Here is a 13,339-nt window from a genome sequence, read left to right as displayed (position 1 = left end):
TGTAAAGTCTCTATGCCCAGTTTCCTCATCAGTCACAAATAATGATAATGATATCATAATACCATCAACTTTATGAGACTTCTATGAGGAAGTAAGGGAGTAAAAGGAAAGCACATAACACTCCGATCACAATGCCTTATACGTAATAAACACTCAGTGAATATTAGCTGTTAGTGTTAATGATATACTAACAGTGTTAACAATGTTACTTTAATGTTATTATTTTAAACTAAAACAAGTTAGAAACCAAAGTAATGTTTGTGAATTCCATAACAAAGTACCTGTCACAGAATGCGTTTGATAAATATACATTCCAAGGAAGACAGGAAGGAGAAGCAGATAGAGCATCTTACAGTTGTTGGAGGTTTATAATAAAATCATAGTTACCACACTCCTCATAAAATAAGAATAATAATAGTAATGTTAATAATACTTAGTGAGTATCTACTGTGTGCCCAGAATTATTCCAAACACATTATATATAATAACTCATTTAATAGTAGCAAGAACCACATGGGATAGGTATTAATGTTATCTCTATTGTACAAGTAAGAAAACCGAAGCACAGAAACATCAGATACTTTGACCGAGGTCACACATTTAGCAAGTGGGGATTGAAAACAATGTTTTGAACCCAGCTACCAAGAGTAAGAGTTCTGAGTTTGGAGAATTAGGCACAGGCCAGATCCTTAGGGCCCCACCATTAGAATTGGAAGTCCTTGAAAGTTTTTGAACAGAGGCGTGATGGCATCTCATGTACATTTTAAGAAAATCACTGTGTGGCTGTTAAGCAGATCTAGAAGAGCTGACAGTTTGTCCTGTGGCTGCAGAGCGCTGCCATCCGGCACAACTCTAGGGGGCACCTTCTCATTGTAGTCTTTATAAATGGAGTCCCTTGGAATCAAAAAGTAGAGGTCTGGGTGGTGGTCGGGTTCACCTTTATCGAGTGTGGTTACAAGGCAAGGGTGAGGGTCAAGGACAACAGGAAGTAGCTATGTAATGATTTATCAGTGGGTTTCTCACCCAGAGTATCACTGTTCACCTGCCAAAGTGAAAACATAGACTCCCTTTGCCAATCCAGGCATCGTGGTGGTTTCCACCCAATGGCCAAACATGCCAGGCACCAACGAGACAGACCACTGGCAATTTTCATTCAACTTAGAGGAATGACAGGGTTTTCGTGAATGCTGCCAACATACCGAAGGACATTTGATGAGTCTGCTAAGCTTGACCTCCTTTTCCTCTTTTGTATGACTGTCAAGCGAAGCTATGATCCAGTTGACAATATAATATCGTCCAGGTCATCAGTTCACTCTGAAAACCGTCACATCCTTCCTTGGAAATCTCTGGGCAAGTTGAGTTAATGACAAGGAAGCAGCCGAGCTTTTAAGCCATAGCATGTCATTAAGCTGTAAGAGCAATTTAAGCAAAAGCATTTTTGTGTTAAATTCAGAACCTGCCTCTTTTTACAGTTATATGACTAATTCTTTCCTGAGGCATCAGAAATAAACTTTTTAGGAGAACTAAATGCTAGCTGTGAAAGAAGCAAGTCTTCTAGAGAATAAACAAACCTTAGAGTCGGATTGCCGAGACAGTCTCCAAGGCCATCCTTTTCTGGCATCTCAGAGATTAAACTATTTCAGGACAGATGGCTTCTCTTTCAGAAAATTTCCGGTCTAACTTGCTATGTATAGCAGTCTGGCCGCTTAAAAAAAAAAAAAAATCACCCTGAAAGTTGAGGAATTCTTTCTATTCAACTCACGTCTCTAAGGCTTTAATTTAAACCAATTTCCTCCTTTTGGCCTTCTCTGGACATGGAGACTGGTCAGCATCTTCCACATACAAGGGCCTTTAATCACATTACTCCTAACTTGCCTTTTCTTCAGGCTAAACACTTCCCACTTCCCTTCACCTTTCCACATGGGATTTAGCCTCTGTCCCTGTAATCACTTTGGTTGGTCTTTCCCTAGATGGTCTCCAGAGAGTCTTTGTTAATTCCTTCCATGTAATTTTAAGAAGTTATTTTCTGTAAGGAAACTCTGAAACCTTCTTTCATGTATGGATGTGTTCAGTTCCGAGTTGGGTTGTCCTATCAAGTGAGTACACATTGCCAGGTTGAGGAGATTGGATTTTTTCAATACCTCCAATTATCTTCATCTGAGTGGGTCACATTTGGCAGAGTAAACAGTCCAGTTTTCTTAATTTTTCTGCTGTTACTGCCTTTCTCTGTTAACTATAAATAAATAAAGAAGGAACATCGCAAGGAAGACTGGGAAGAAAGGAAATTTTGAATAGCCACCATAGGAGTTGTTAGAAGTTACGAGACTGGTGGAGAATTGGAATAACACCACAGGACCAGATGACTTTTGCTTTTAGGCTGGTTGAGAGATCATTCTGACTCTATTACCTTGATGAAAAAGCAGAAAAGGTTTCATGATTTGTTATCACTTTCCATTTACAGGAGAATTGGAGGGGAGGTGGCATGATAGGTGAATACAGGTACTTAAGTGATTTTTCTTGGCTATGATCACTATGCACATTCATTGCTTTCTCATGCAAAGAGAAGGAGTTTCAGATCAAGCAGGTCAATTTTTGTGACATTGTCTGAAGCTGTTTGAGAAACACTGGGGTTAGTTCCAGGCTTCAAGATGACCATCTGGAAACCCAGGTTGGGGGGGCGCCTGGCTGGCTCAGTTGGTAGAGCATCTGACTCTTGATCTGAGGGTCGTGAGTTCAAGCTTCATGTTGAGCATGGAGCCTAAGAGAGAGAGAGAGAGAGAGAGAAAGGAAAGAAAGAAAGAAAGAAAGAAAGAAAGAAAGAAAGAAAGAAAGAAAGAAAGAAAAAAAGAAAGAGAAAGAAAGACCATCGTAATGTTCCTGTATATTTAACATTGGTGTTGGCCACCCTCTGGTCCCCGAAAGCCTAGGGCGGCCACTCATTGGCTGCTTGGGAAGCATCTGACATCATTCGTCTTATAATTCTCTGCTGCAGAAAGCATTCTGATTGGGTATTCAGTGAGCCAAATGGGCCAGAAAGAGTTCATTCAGTTTCTCTCTTTTTCATTCCATTTTCATCCCCCACTTCAAGGAATTAGTATTTCCCATGGCTGGGCATTTTAGATTAATTTTATTTCTTTGGTGACCAAGATAGCTTTGTGGCCCACTGAAAACAGATCTCTGGCACCCAGCCTCAGCTTCATTTCTCTTACATCAAAACATTACTGTGTGTGTGTGTTTTTTTTTAATGAGCAGAAGATTGAGGGCTACGGAGAATCCTTTTTAATAATGAAAATATGACCCTGAAGTCCCGATTTTTTTTTCTTTGCTTTTCCATAAAAGTTTGGTCCGTAGCCTTGTGGAAAGTATTTTTTAATAGTATGAATAATAATGATCGCAGCTAATCCTTACCATGGACTTAATGGCTGCTAAATAATTTACATTCATTTTAATCTTTTCAGTGATCTTATAAGATAGCTGCTAGTATTATATCTGTTTTATATTACATATATATATATTGAGTTACTGATGCTTTAATGTTTTGACTATGATTACCCATCTGGTAAGTGTTGAAATTGGGTAGTTTACCTCACGAGCCATGCATTTAGCAGCTTTCTGCCTTAGCAACTTTGCTGAACTGAATCCCTAGTACATACGCAAGAAGATGCTTTAGTAAAAAGTGAATCACTAGTATTTACTGAGCTCTTCTGTGCCCGGGACTGTTTTAAGCACTGCACATGGATTATCTCATTGAGTACTGGCACAAACCCTATCGGGGTGGGCACTGCTATAATTATCACTATTTTATTGAGGAACAGTTGAGGCTCAGAGCAGGGAAGCAGCTTCCTCAGGGCCCCAGAGCGGGTGAGCTGTGGAGCTAGAATTTCCATCCAGGTCGTCTGGCTCCAGAACCTGCCAGTTTCGCCATAGCCTTGTGCTCCTTCCCAGAATACTAACGGTCTTGCCAGGGGCAGAGCAGAAGGACTGGAACTCTTTTCTGAGACACAAACTAAAAGAGTTCTGTACAAGTCTCCTCCGGTGGAGTGTTCTCCCAGTTCGCGCACTCCCCTCCCCCAGCCCCGCGTTGTACCACATCGCTTTTCTCATTCTTGGTTTTTTCCCCCCTCCCCTCTCTGGTTCTCTGTTTAGCTCGAGGCTTTTTACTCCATCTTCACTACAGAGCAGCAAGACCACGTCAAGTCGGTGGAGTATCTGAGAAATAACTTCCGGCCACAGCAAGGTCTGAATGACAGGGTGGTGTCCAAGTCTGCGGTCCGCGACGCCTGGAACCACGACATGACGGACTTCTTAGAAAACCCACTGGGGACAGAAGCCTCTAAAGGTATATTTGGATTAAGTGCCCCTGCCCAGAGGAAGATTCCTTATCATAAATTACTTTAAATTAAAAGAGTTCCAAACCAGCCAAGAGTTGGAACTTGGTGTTAAGAGCATATGTTTCTCTGTTAAAAGAGGCTTGTCTGGATGATAAATAGAAGCAGTTGTGGGAATAACTTCAGTTAAATAGATATGTTCAGAATTGCCCTTTTGACTAGTAATACGTCAGTCATCCTGTTGGTATTTTTACCTTGTAACATCAACACTAACTAGTGAATGTCTAAAGGCAGCTCTTGGGTTGCAGCTCTCTTACCTTGCACCTGCCCCTCCACCCCCTGCCACTGGGATCAGGACACTGTCTCTGACCTCAGGCACCAGCACCTTTGACTTGCCCCACAGCACTCCACCCTGCAGCCTGCCCTTATCTCCTTACTGACCTCTTCCACACCAGGCAGGACCTCCCCCTCCGGCTCTCCATCCCTACCAGATGCCATGTGGCCTTTTTAAAACCATTATTTAACAGTTTGATTCCCATCTCTGATAAACATAAGTTTATTCTTTTCAGGCATCTTAATCTTTTTCCATTTCTACATTCTCATGTGAATTGAACATAAATTTCTCTCCCAGGAAACTAGAAAGTCAGATCCTACCCTCAGAGCTCAACTTCAAGCTCCATGATTTGTCCTCATTGTGGCTTCAAGTTCAGGAAACACTTAGAGAATAAGACTGATCAAAATTCCAGTACTTGGTGGGGGAGGTGCGCTGGGTGGCTCAATCAGTTAAGCATCTGCCTTTGGCTCAGGTCATGATTCCAGGGTCCTGGGGTCGAGCCCCGCATCGGGCTCCCTGCTCAGCAGAGAGCCTGCTTCTCCCTCTCCTTCTGCTGCTCCCCCTGCTTATGCTCTCTTTCTCATTCTCTCTCTTTCTCTCTCTCTCTCAAATAAATAAATAAAATCTTAAAAAAAAATTTCAGTACTTGTAAGGGAGGAAGGAATAAGAAGGACTTTTCTTTGGAAGGGAGGGAGGAATAAGAAAGAATTTTCTTTGGAAGGGAGGAAGGAATTAGAAGGAATTTTCTTTGGAAGGGAGGAAGGAATAAGAAGGAATTTTCTTTGGGTGTGAGGAGATGGTTCTTTCCAGTGATCTCCTCTCCGAAATTGTGAGTTTGGGTCATATGGGAAGGGTTTGTGTCATTAATCAACACTGGACACAGACTGTGGTATTTTTAGTGGGGTAAGTTACACGGGGACATTTTGTTTCAAGAGTGCCCCCACCCCCAATAAAAAGGACCAATTTACTGGCATATGACCTTTGTAGGAACAAGTGGGGGATGCGATTATATTCCACAAATAACTGCATTGGTGTGCATTTTGATGATAAGAATGAGCCCATTTTCCAGGCTCATATATCTGAAAAGAAGCTAACAGAAGAGGAAAAGGAGCTTAAGAATGTGATCATTTCCTTCTTGTGATTTTGTGTGAGGATGGTGAGAGAAGCTAGTCTGGCCATATGCCATCAAGAAACGCTTGAGATTCAAGTAATTTGGAGCCGACACTTTGTCAAGGGCGTCATTTGTCAGCTGGGAACAATGGGTGGGTTAAGAAGCACGCAAACCTGGGAAATGTCTTAGGTTGGCTGGCATAGCACACCTCACTTGGGCTAATTTTGTTTTTTAACCAAGCTAAAAATAAAGAAAACGACCAAGCTCGAAAGCTTTCTCCCAAGAGAACTTGCTTGGGAAAAGAAGAATCTCTTAGGGATTGAGTATTTTGTGAGAGGTGAATGCGGAGGACGTGTGGGGGATGACGAATTTATATCGCAAGTGAATGCAAGATCTGGTAGCTCAGAATTGCTGAGGTTATGACAGTTACAAAGTTCTTTCCTAAGAAATGGGCTGAGTATACAATATATCAGCTGTGCAGAGGGAATGCATGGCTCTTATTACCCAAAAAAGTCAGAGAAGATAATGGTTTCTGTCGCATTAAATTGTCAAAGGGGGCAAGATCCTCTACTGAATGGGCTTTCTCTGGATTTGAGCAGAGCCTTGGACCCTACCTTAAATATAGGGAATCAGTTCTTCATACTACAAGATTTTGTTGCAGTTATCATGGTGTGTGTGTGTGTATTGCTGACTCCTAAAATGTGTGAATATTGAAATGTTTTGTGATCGTTTTAGAAGCAGAGAAGGTAAGTAAGTACAGTCCTATTTGTGTTTTAAGCATAATCCTGGAGTATAACATGCAGAAAACCTGATGTACATGCACCACCTGATGCATTTTCACCCCCCAAATAGACTTGAATAGCAAACCCCCAGGTCAAGAGACTAGCATCGCCGGCTTCCCAGGGGCAGCTCCATCTCCTTCTTCCTAGTAACTGTCCATTCCCACGGGTAACTGCGAGCATGAATTAGCTTTGCCTGTCGTTGAATTTCATAGAAATAGAATTATCCACTCTGTCCTTTTTTGTGTCTTGCTTTTTTCACTCTACACTGGTTTTGAGGGTCATCTATGCTGTTCCATGTAGTTGTGGTTTGTTCTTAGTGCTGAATTTCATTGTGAGACTCTACCTGAATTTATTTATCCACTTCAGTATATATGAATTGTATGGATGGTTTCCACATTTTTGTGATGATGAAAATTCTTGACGGTGCTTTTTGATGAGCACCTGGACACATCTCTATTGGGTATGAACCTGGGGGTACAGTGGCGGCAGCCTGCAGTACACATATATGTTCCGATTTGGTTGGATACTGCTCAACAGTTCCCCAGAGTGATTCTATGAACCATGTTATACTCTTGCCAGCAGTCGGTCAGGGTTTCCTGCTTTTTTTATAGCATAACGTACATATCATAAAATACAGCTATTATAAATGTACAATTGTCATTTTTAATAAATTTAGAGTTATAGTTCTGTTTATAGTTATATATGATCCAGTTTTAGAACATTTTCATCACCCCAGAAAGTTCCTTCAATTCTTTCTCCTGTCCTCAGCAACAGGCAACCTCTGATCTGCTTTTATCTGTCACATGACATTAGGATTTTAAGATTGTAGCATCCATCAGTAGCTCATTCCTTTTTATTGTACACTAGCATCCCTCTGTTTTTTTTAATAACGGCTTTATGGAGATTTCATTCACATGCGATAAAGTTCATTTTTTTTTAAAGCATGCACTTCAGTGGAATTGAGTATATTCACAAAGTTGTTCATCACTACTACCTACTTCCAGAACAGTTTTATCACTCCCCAAAAGAAAGTCCATACCCGTTAGCAATCACTCACTCCTTCTTCCTCCTTTTCTTTCTCCCATTCCTTCCGCTTTCCCGGCCCGAGGCAACTTTCTGTGTCTGTGGATTGGCCTGTTCTAGATATTCCATATAAATGGAATCATACAATATATGCCTTTTTGTCTCTGGCTTCTTTCAGCATAATATTTTGGCATAATATTTTCAAGGTTCATCCATACTGGAATAGATCTCAGGATTTTTCATTTGATGGCCAAATAATGTATCATGGTACGAATATACCACAGTTTATCTGCTTATCAATGGATAGATGTTTGAATTTTTTCCACTTTGTGGCTGTTGTCAGTAATACTGCTATGAACATTCATGTTCGACTTTTTGTGTGGACATAGGTTTTCAGTTCTCTCAGATGTATACCTAGGGGTAGAATTGCTGAGTCACATGATAATTCCAGTTTTCCAGTTTTGAGGAACTGCCCACCTGTTTGCCAGAGCCCTTGCCCCAGTTTGCATTCCCATCAGCAGTGTATAGGATTTCTCCACATCCTCACCAACACTTGCTATATGTCTTTTTTTATTTTAGCCATCCCTGTGGAGGTGAAGTAGTATTGATTTGCATTTCCCTAATGACCGATGATGTCCCTGTTTGTTTTTAAATGCACATTTCATGGAATCATGGTCTACATGACCAAATGCTCCTCCTTTTTTTTCCTCTAAGAAAACTCAGGTAATTCCATGGCACGATGGGCCAAAAGCCAGCCACAAATGCTCGCAATCAGGCAGGCAGCCTAGAGGGCATAGATTATTGACCTTAGACATTTATGCAGTAAAGAGTCCCAATAGAAAGGAAGAGTCCCTTTCTCTTCTCCAGTCTTCTGCAAAAAAGATTTGAAAGAAGAGGATGGTGTCCTATACTCTTCAGGTTAATTCGACAAAATGAAGCCTGTCTGGTTGGCATTCTGCATCTGATCACTATTGGAAATTTTCGGTGCCTAAGAGAGCACAGTGTTGATCGTGGAACTGTGCATTTATTATGCTATTGTTATAGAAGAAAGAAAAATAATTACCTAAGACAAGAGTCAGTAAGCTTTCTTGATTAAGGACCAACTAGTGAGCACTTAGTCTCTTGTGGAAACTACCCACTCAGCTCTGCCACTCTGGCATGAGGGCAGTCATGGACAATATACAAATGAATAGGTGTAGAAAACATCTTCCAAAAACACCTTATTTACAGAAATAGGCAGCGGGCCAGGTTGACCAACTGGTCCTCTAGGGGATGCCTCAAAGGAAGATGGAGAAACTCAATCATAGGCTCAGTTTAAGGTAAATATTTTCTGTCTTAAAGATGGCGGTGACCATGACCATGAAGCATTGGGTGGTTCTACTTCTCCATTCCCCTGCAAGACCTTAGGACCAGTTAGATATTTATTAACTCAGTAACCAACCACTTACCAATTGGCTTTAACACCTGGTCATCTTTCACAACAGACGTGTAAACAGAGCCTCCGTGGACTGATTACAGCCCCGTACCTCCCTCGTTCCCTCGGCTGTGATCATTGACCGGTGTTCATTGAGCAGCACAGCGAGGAATGCCTGAGTTGATGTGCCCCCATCTTGCCCTTCTGTCAGGATGATTGGACATACTGGAATAGAGAAAACAGAATCAAGCCTTTCAGTGCCAGCACTAGACACATGGCCATGTACAACACCAAAAGAAAGGGGGGAAAAGTCATCTTAATACTGTATTGTTGCTGAAGAAAGACTTATAATGGATGTCATCCATAAAAAAAATATAAAGCTTTAGTTCCAGTAAATGGAAACAATATTTAGGCTCGGTGGATTGTTCAAGGGACATCCAATTCGCCACTCTGCCCTTTGTCGGTAAATAACTTGGACAGACTTTAGGATTTAATGGGCTGTCATTTCAGTTATTCTGCAACACAGCCCGGGCACATGGAAGAGCATTTGGTGATTAAGTGCTGAATACTGTCTATTGTGAAGACTTTTGGAACAGTGAACGGAGGAAAAATAACTTTCCTTCCAACAACATGAAACATATGGTTTATTAATTTAACAAAACCTGTTCAAACCACAGTGGAATCAAAACCACTTGATCTGATAATTTGATTTGATGGCTTAAAGTGGCACTGCTTAATGTAATAAAAGCAAAGGAAACAGTGAGAACACTGGGGTGCCCGTATGCCCCTCCAGTCTCCTAAGTCATGCCATATTTTTTGAAGGATGGTCTTTGCTTCTGCTGATGGAGCGATCTCTTTTTTAGCTACATTTTCAATGGTAAAGATTGCTTCCTGTTTTGGTTTAAAGCAGTTTTTTAAGAACATATACCACTGTGTGAGAATGTCTAAGTAACTAGCCTATTTTAAATCAGAATACATTGAGAAAGAGCATCCCATTTCCCACCCAAATTGGCAAACAAAGAAGTAAATCCATGATTGCTTTTAAAAAGAGTTTGACTTTGAAATTCACGGTTTTTTGCTATTTTGGGAGAAAATATTAATGTTCTATTTTCAGTTTAGTAATTTCTACTCACCAGATTAATGAGCTTAAATTACTTTATCTTATTAAAAGAAGCTCTGATATGAGCACTTAATTCCTTTGTAGGCAGCTGTCCTCCCAAAAACTCTTCCAAAAGTTATCCTGTTACTTTCAGAAACTTCCAGCACAGAAAAATGCTAAGAAAAAAACACTTTTAACACAGCTCCCATGGAGTGTTTTTCACCCTTTTCTTTTAAAAATAACTGTCATTAGCCATTACTTGTCATTAGCCATTACTTTTTAACCTTGCGAGTGATTAAAAAAGAAGACAAAAAAGTAGGGCTGTTTTAAGGATTCTCCATCATCTTAGGTTCTCGTTCTATTGAAGGCCAGACCATGCTGTAGCAAACATTTTTACATGCTGCGGCATCCTATGACTACTGTAACTTTATGTAAATATGTAAAAGAGTTGGTATAACTTGCCTTTGATTGTTTGACATGAAGTTGATATTTAGTAGACATTTAATGTAGCATTAACTACTCTTACTTCATGGTTTGTAGTCAGTGAATTTCTTTTCACTTGTTAGACATCTTCAAATGCCACTGGGGAGCTTGTTGGCTCTAGAAGCTGTGCCTAAAGCACCAGTGGTTACATAGGCTATGTGGAGGGTGTTATAAGCCAGATGCTATGTTGGCCTCATCTGTTCATATGTCTTCTTTAATCCTGAAAACAACCTCTACCACTTTTCATTTCACTTTTTATTTACCAAATATTTCTTGAGCATCTACTGTGGACAGGTTCTAGGCACTAGCAATAAAGGTAACAAGGAGGCAGAGTCCCTCATCATGGAGCTTGTGTTTTAGTGGGGAGAGAGAAATAAACAAGTCAACTGACAATGATAAAGCTTCAGTGTTCCAAAGATCCAATCGGGTCATATTGTAAGAGTAGTAGAGTGTGGTGAAGCAGTGGGGAAGAGATCTTCCCTGCGTAGGACAAGAGGTGATAAGGAGCCAGCCCTGCAAAATTCTTAGAGGGAAAGGTCATTTGCAAAGGGCCTGAGGCATAGGGACCAGCATGGAGAGATGGGCTAATATCATGTCTGGAAAAGACTCTTCTTGGTATTCTTATGGCAGTGGGAAGCCTTTAGAGAGCTTTAAGAAAGGCTATGGAATGATCTGAACAGGTTTTCAAATCCATCTCTCTGACTGTTATGTGAAAAATGTTTGCAGGGGACTTGGGGTGGAACTTGGAAGACCAGGACATGGGCGATAGAAATATTCCCTGCAGATAACAGTGGTTGCATGTTGGTGATCCCGGTAGAGGCAGAAGTGATCCATTAGGGATGGAGTTTGGAATAGAGCCTCTGAGATTTTACTCATCATTTGGATGGAGGCTGTTTGGGGGTGAGCAAAAAGAGAAACATAGCATTACTGTTTTTCTTTAACAGATGGGAGGGGTCTGAGACTCAGAGAGAGCAAGGGAACATCCAGAGCCTCTCAGCCAGGAAATGAGAGAGTGGGCAGAGATGTGAACCAAGGTTTTCTTACGTCCAAATGCAGCATTCTTTCTATTTTCCAAGGGACTGCCAGCTTCCAAATGAATCTACAAGCAGTGGCCTCTTTGTTTTAAATGTCATTAGGTGGCTTGAACAACACAGTGTATTACTCCCTCTCTGAACAAAAGAGCTTCAAAAATAAACATCCTTGTGGGGATTGGGTATTCTTCCTAAAGATCTGAGTTTATCATCTGAAAAGAAATCATTGGGCTCAGTCTTTATCTGCTTGGCTTACATTTGGAGGGTTATCTTGGGTGCTCAGGGCACGGGCTACTGAGGTTTTGATCACAGGGTCATTCCCTGGGAGGGCCAGTGAACCCACTTGATCTGCATGCTGGGGCCTCCTAATCTGAGGGTCTTGTGCATCCTTGGATCAACAGCACCTGACACAGCACCTAGGACATAGCGGGTATATAGTCATTGTTTGCTCATGAAATGAATGAATGAATGATGAGATAATATAAAGTGATAGGTAAAAATACAGATTTTGGAATACAGATTTTGGCGTCAAGTAAACCTGAACTCAAATGCCAGGCCAACCACTTACTCTTGTGCATCCTTGCTCAAGTTAATACCCAAGTCTTGCTTCTTTGTAAAATACAAATAATAATCACAACCCGTTCCTTGGCTTTGACCTTTAAAATGAAACAGTGTAGGGAACAAAGAGTACAGAGCCTAGGACATGGAAAGTTCTCTGCAGATAATTATACTTTCTTGTCTGTAGGTCCGCAGTGGCTTCTTTGTATGCTCAGGACAAACTATTATATGTGACATGATCACTGGAGAACACATTTCAGAATAAGGGGACCAGGATCTCTTCCTGGTAGAAATGCTAACCGAGGCTGTTGGAATGTCTTAAAACCTTCCCAGTGAAATCTACTGTCCTTACATGGTGCCCACGTCCAGGCCCCTTGGTTCTCATTTATGTAAATATGTAAAGAGTTGGTATAACTTGCCTTTGATTGGTTGACATGACATCTTGAACTTCACTTCCCTTGGCATCCTGCACGTCAGTTCACCTACACTCCCAGTCCCAGAGTCTGTACCCTCTGCCTCGAAGCCCATTGCCTCACCTCCGTGCCTCATCCACCCCTCCTCAGCCTTCATAGCTCTGCTCTAGGGTACCTTCCCCACGGAGATTTCCTGATTGCTTGGCCCAGCTGCTTGTGTTGGGGTGCCGGGACTTTCTCTGGTAACACTTCTCACAGTTGGAATTTTATGTTCAGTTGTGTGTTTTTCCCCCTAATGTCTAGCTCTCCCACCACCCCATAAGCTCCATGAGGGGTGAGACTGTCTTTTTATTTGTTTTTTGTTGGGGAGAGGGTACAGTGCTCACTTTTGGCTCCTCTGTGAATATTTGACTAGGTGGGTGAATGGGTGGATAGATGGATGGATGGATGTATGGATGGGAGGATGGGTGGGAGGATGGATGGATGGATGGATGGATGGGTGGGAGGATGGGTGGGAGGATGGATGGATGAATGGATGGATGGGAGGAGGAGTGGGGGGATGGATGGATGGATGGATGGATGGGAGGAGGGGTGGGAGGACGGATGGATGAATGAATGGATGGATGGGAGGAGGAGTGGGAGGATGGATGGATGGATGGGAGGAGGAGTGGGAGGATGGATGGATGGATGGGAGGAGGGGTGAGAGGATGGATGGATGGATGACTGGATGGATGGGAGGAGGAGTGGGAGGATGGATGGATGG

At 41.8% G+C, this 13,339-nt stretch overlaps 1 protein-coding gene across 3 annotated transcripts in view; it reads left to right on the top strand.

Moving 5' to 3' along the window:
- Nucleotides 1-13,339, top strand: part of PTPRG (protein tyrosine phosphatase receptor type G) — a 689,740-nt gene that overhangs the window by 554,671 nt on the left and 121,730 nt on the right. For all 3 annotated transcript variants that reach the window (XM_078076474.1, XM_078076466.1, XM_078076463.1), the window contains exon 8: nucleotides 4,147-4,339. In XM_078076474.1, the coding sequence (XP_077932600.1) occupies nucleotides 4,147-4,339 (193 nt within the window). The remainder of the gene's footprint in view (nucleotides 1-4,146; nucleotides 4,340-13,339) is intronic.

The sequence above is a fragment of the Halichoerus grypus genome, chromosome 1 (assembly GCF_964656455.1).
Source record: "Halichoerus grypus chromosome 1, mHalGry1.hap1.1, whole genome shotgun sequence".
Taxonomy (NCBI): domain Eukaryota; kingdom Metazoa; phylum Chordata; class Mammalia; order Carnivora; family Phocidae; genus Halichoerus; species Halichoerus grypus.
This window is presented reverse-complemented; position numbering and strand designations above follow the sequence as displayed.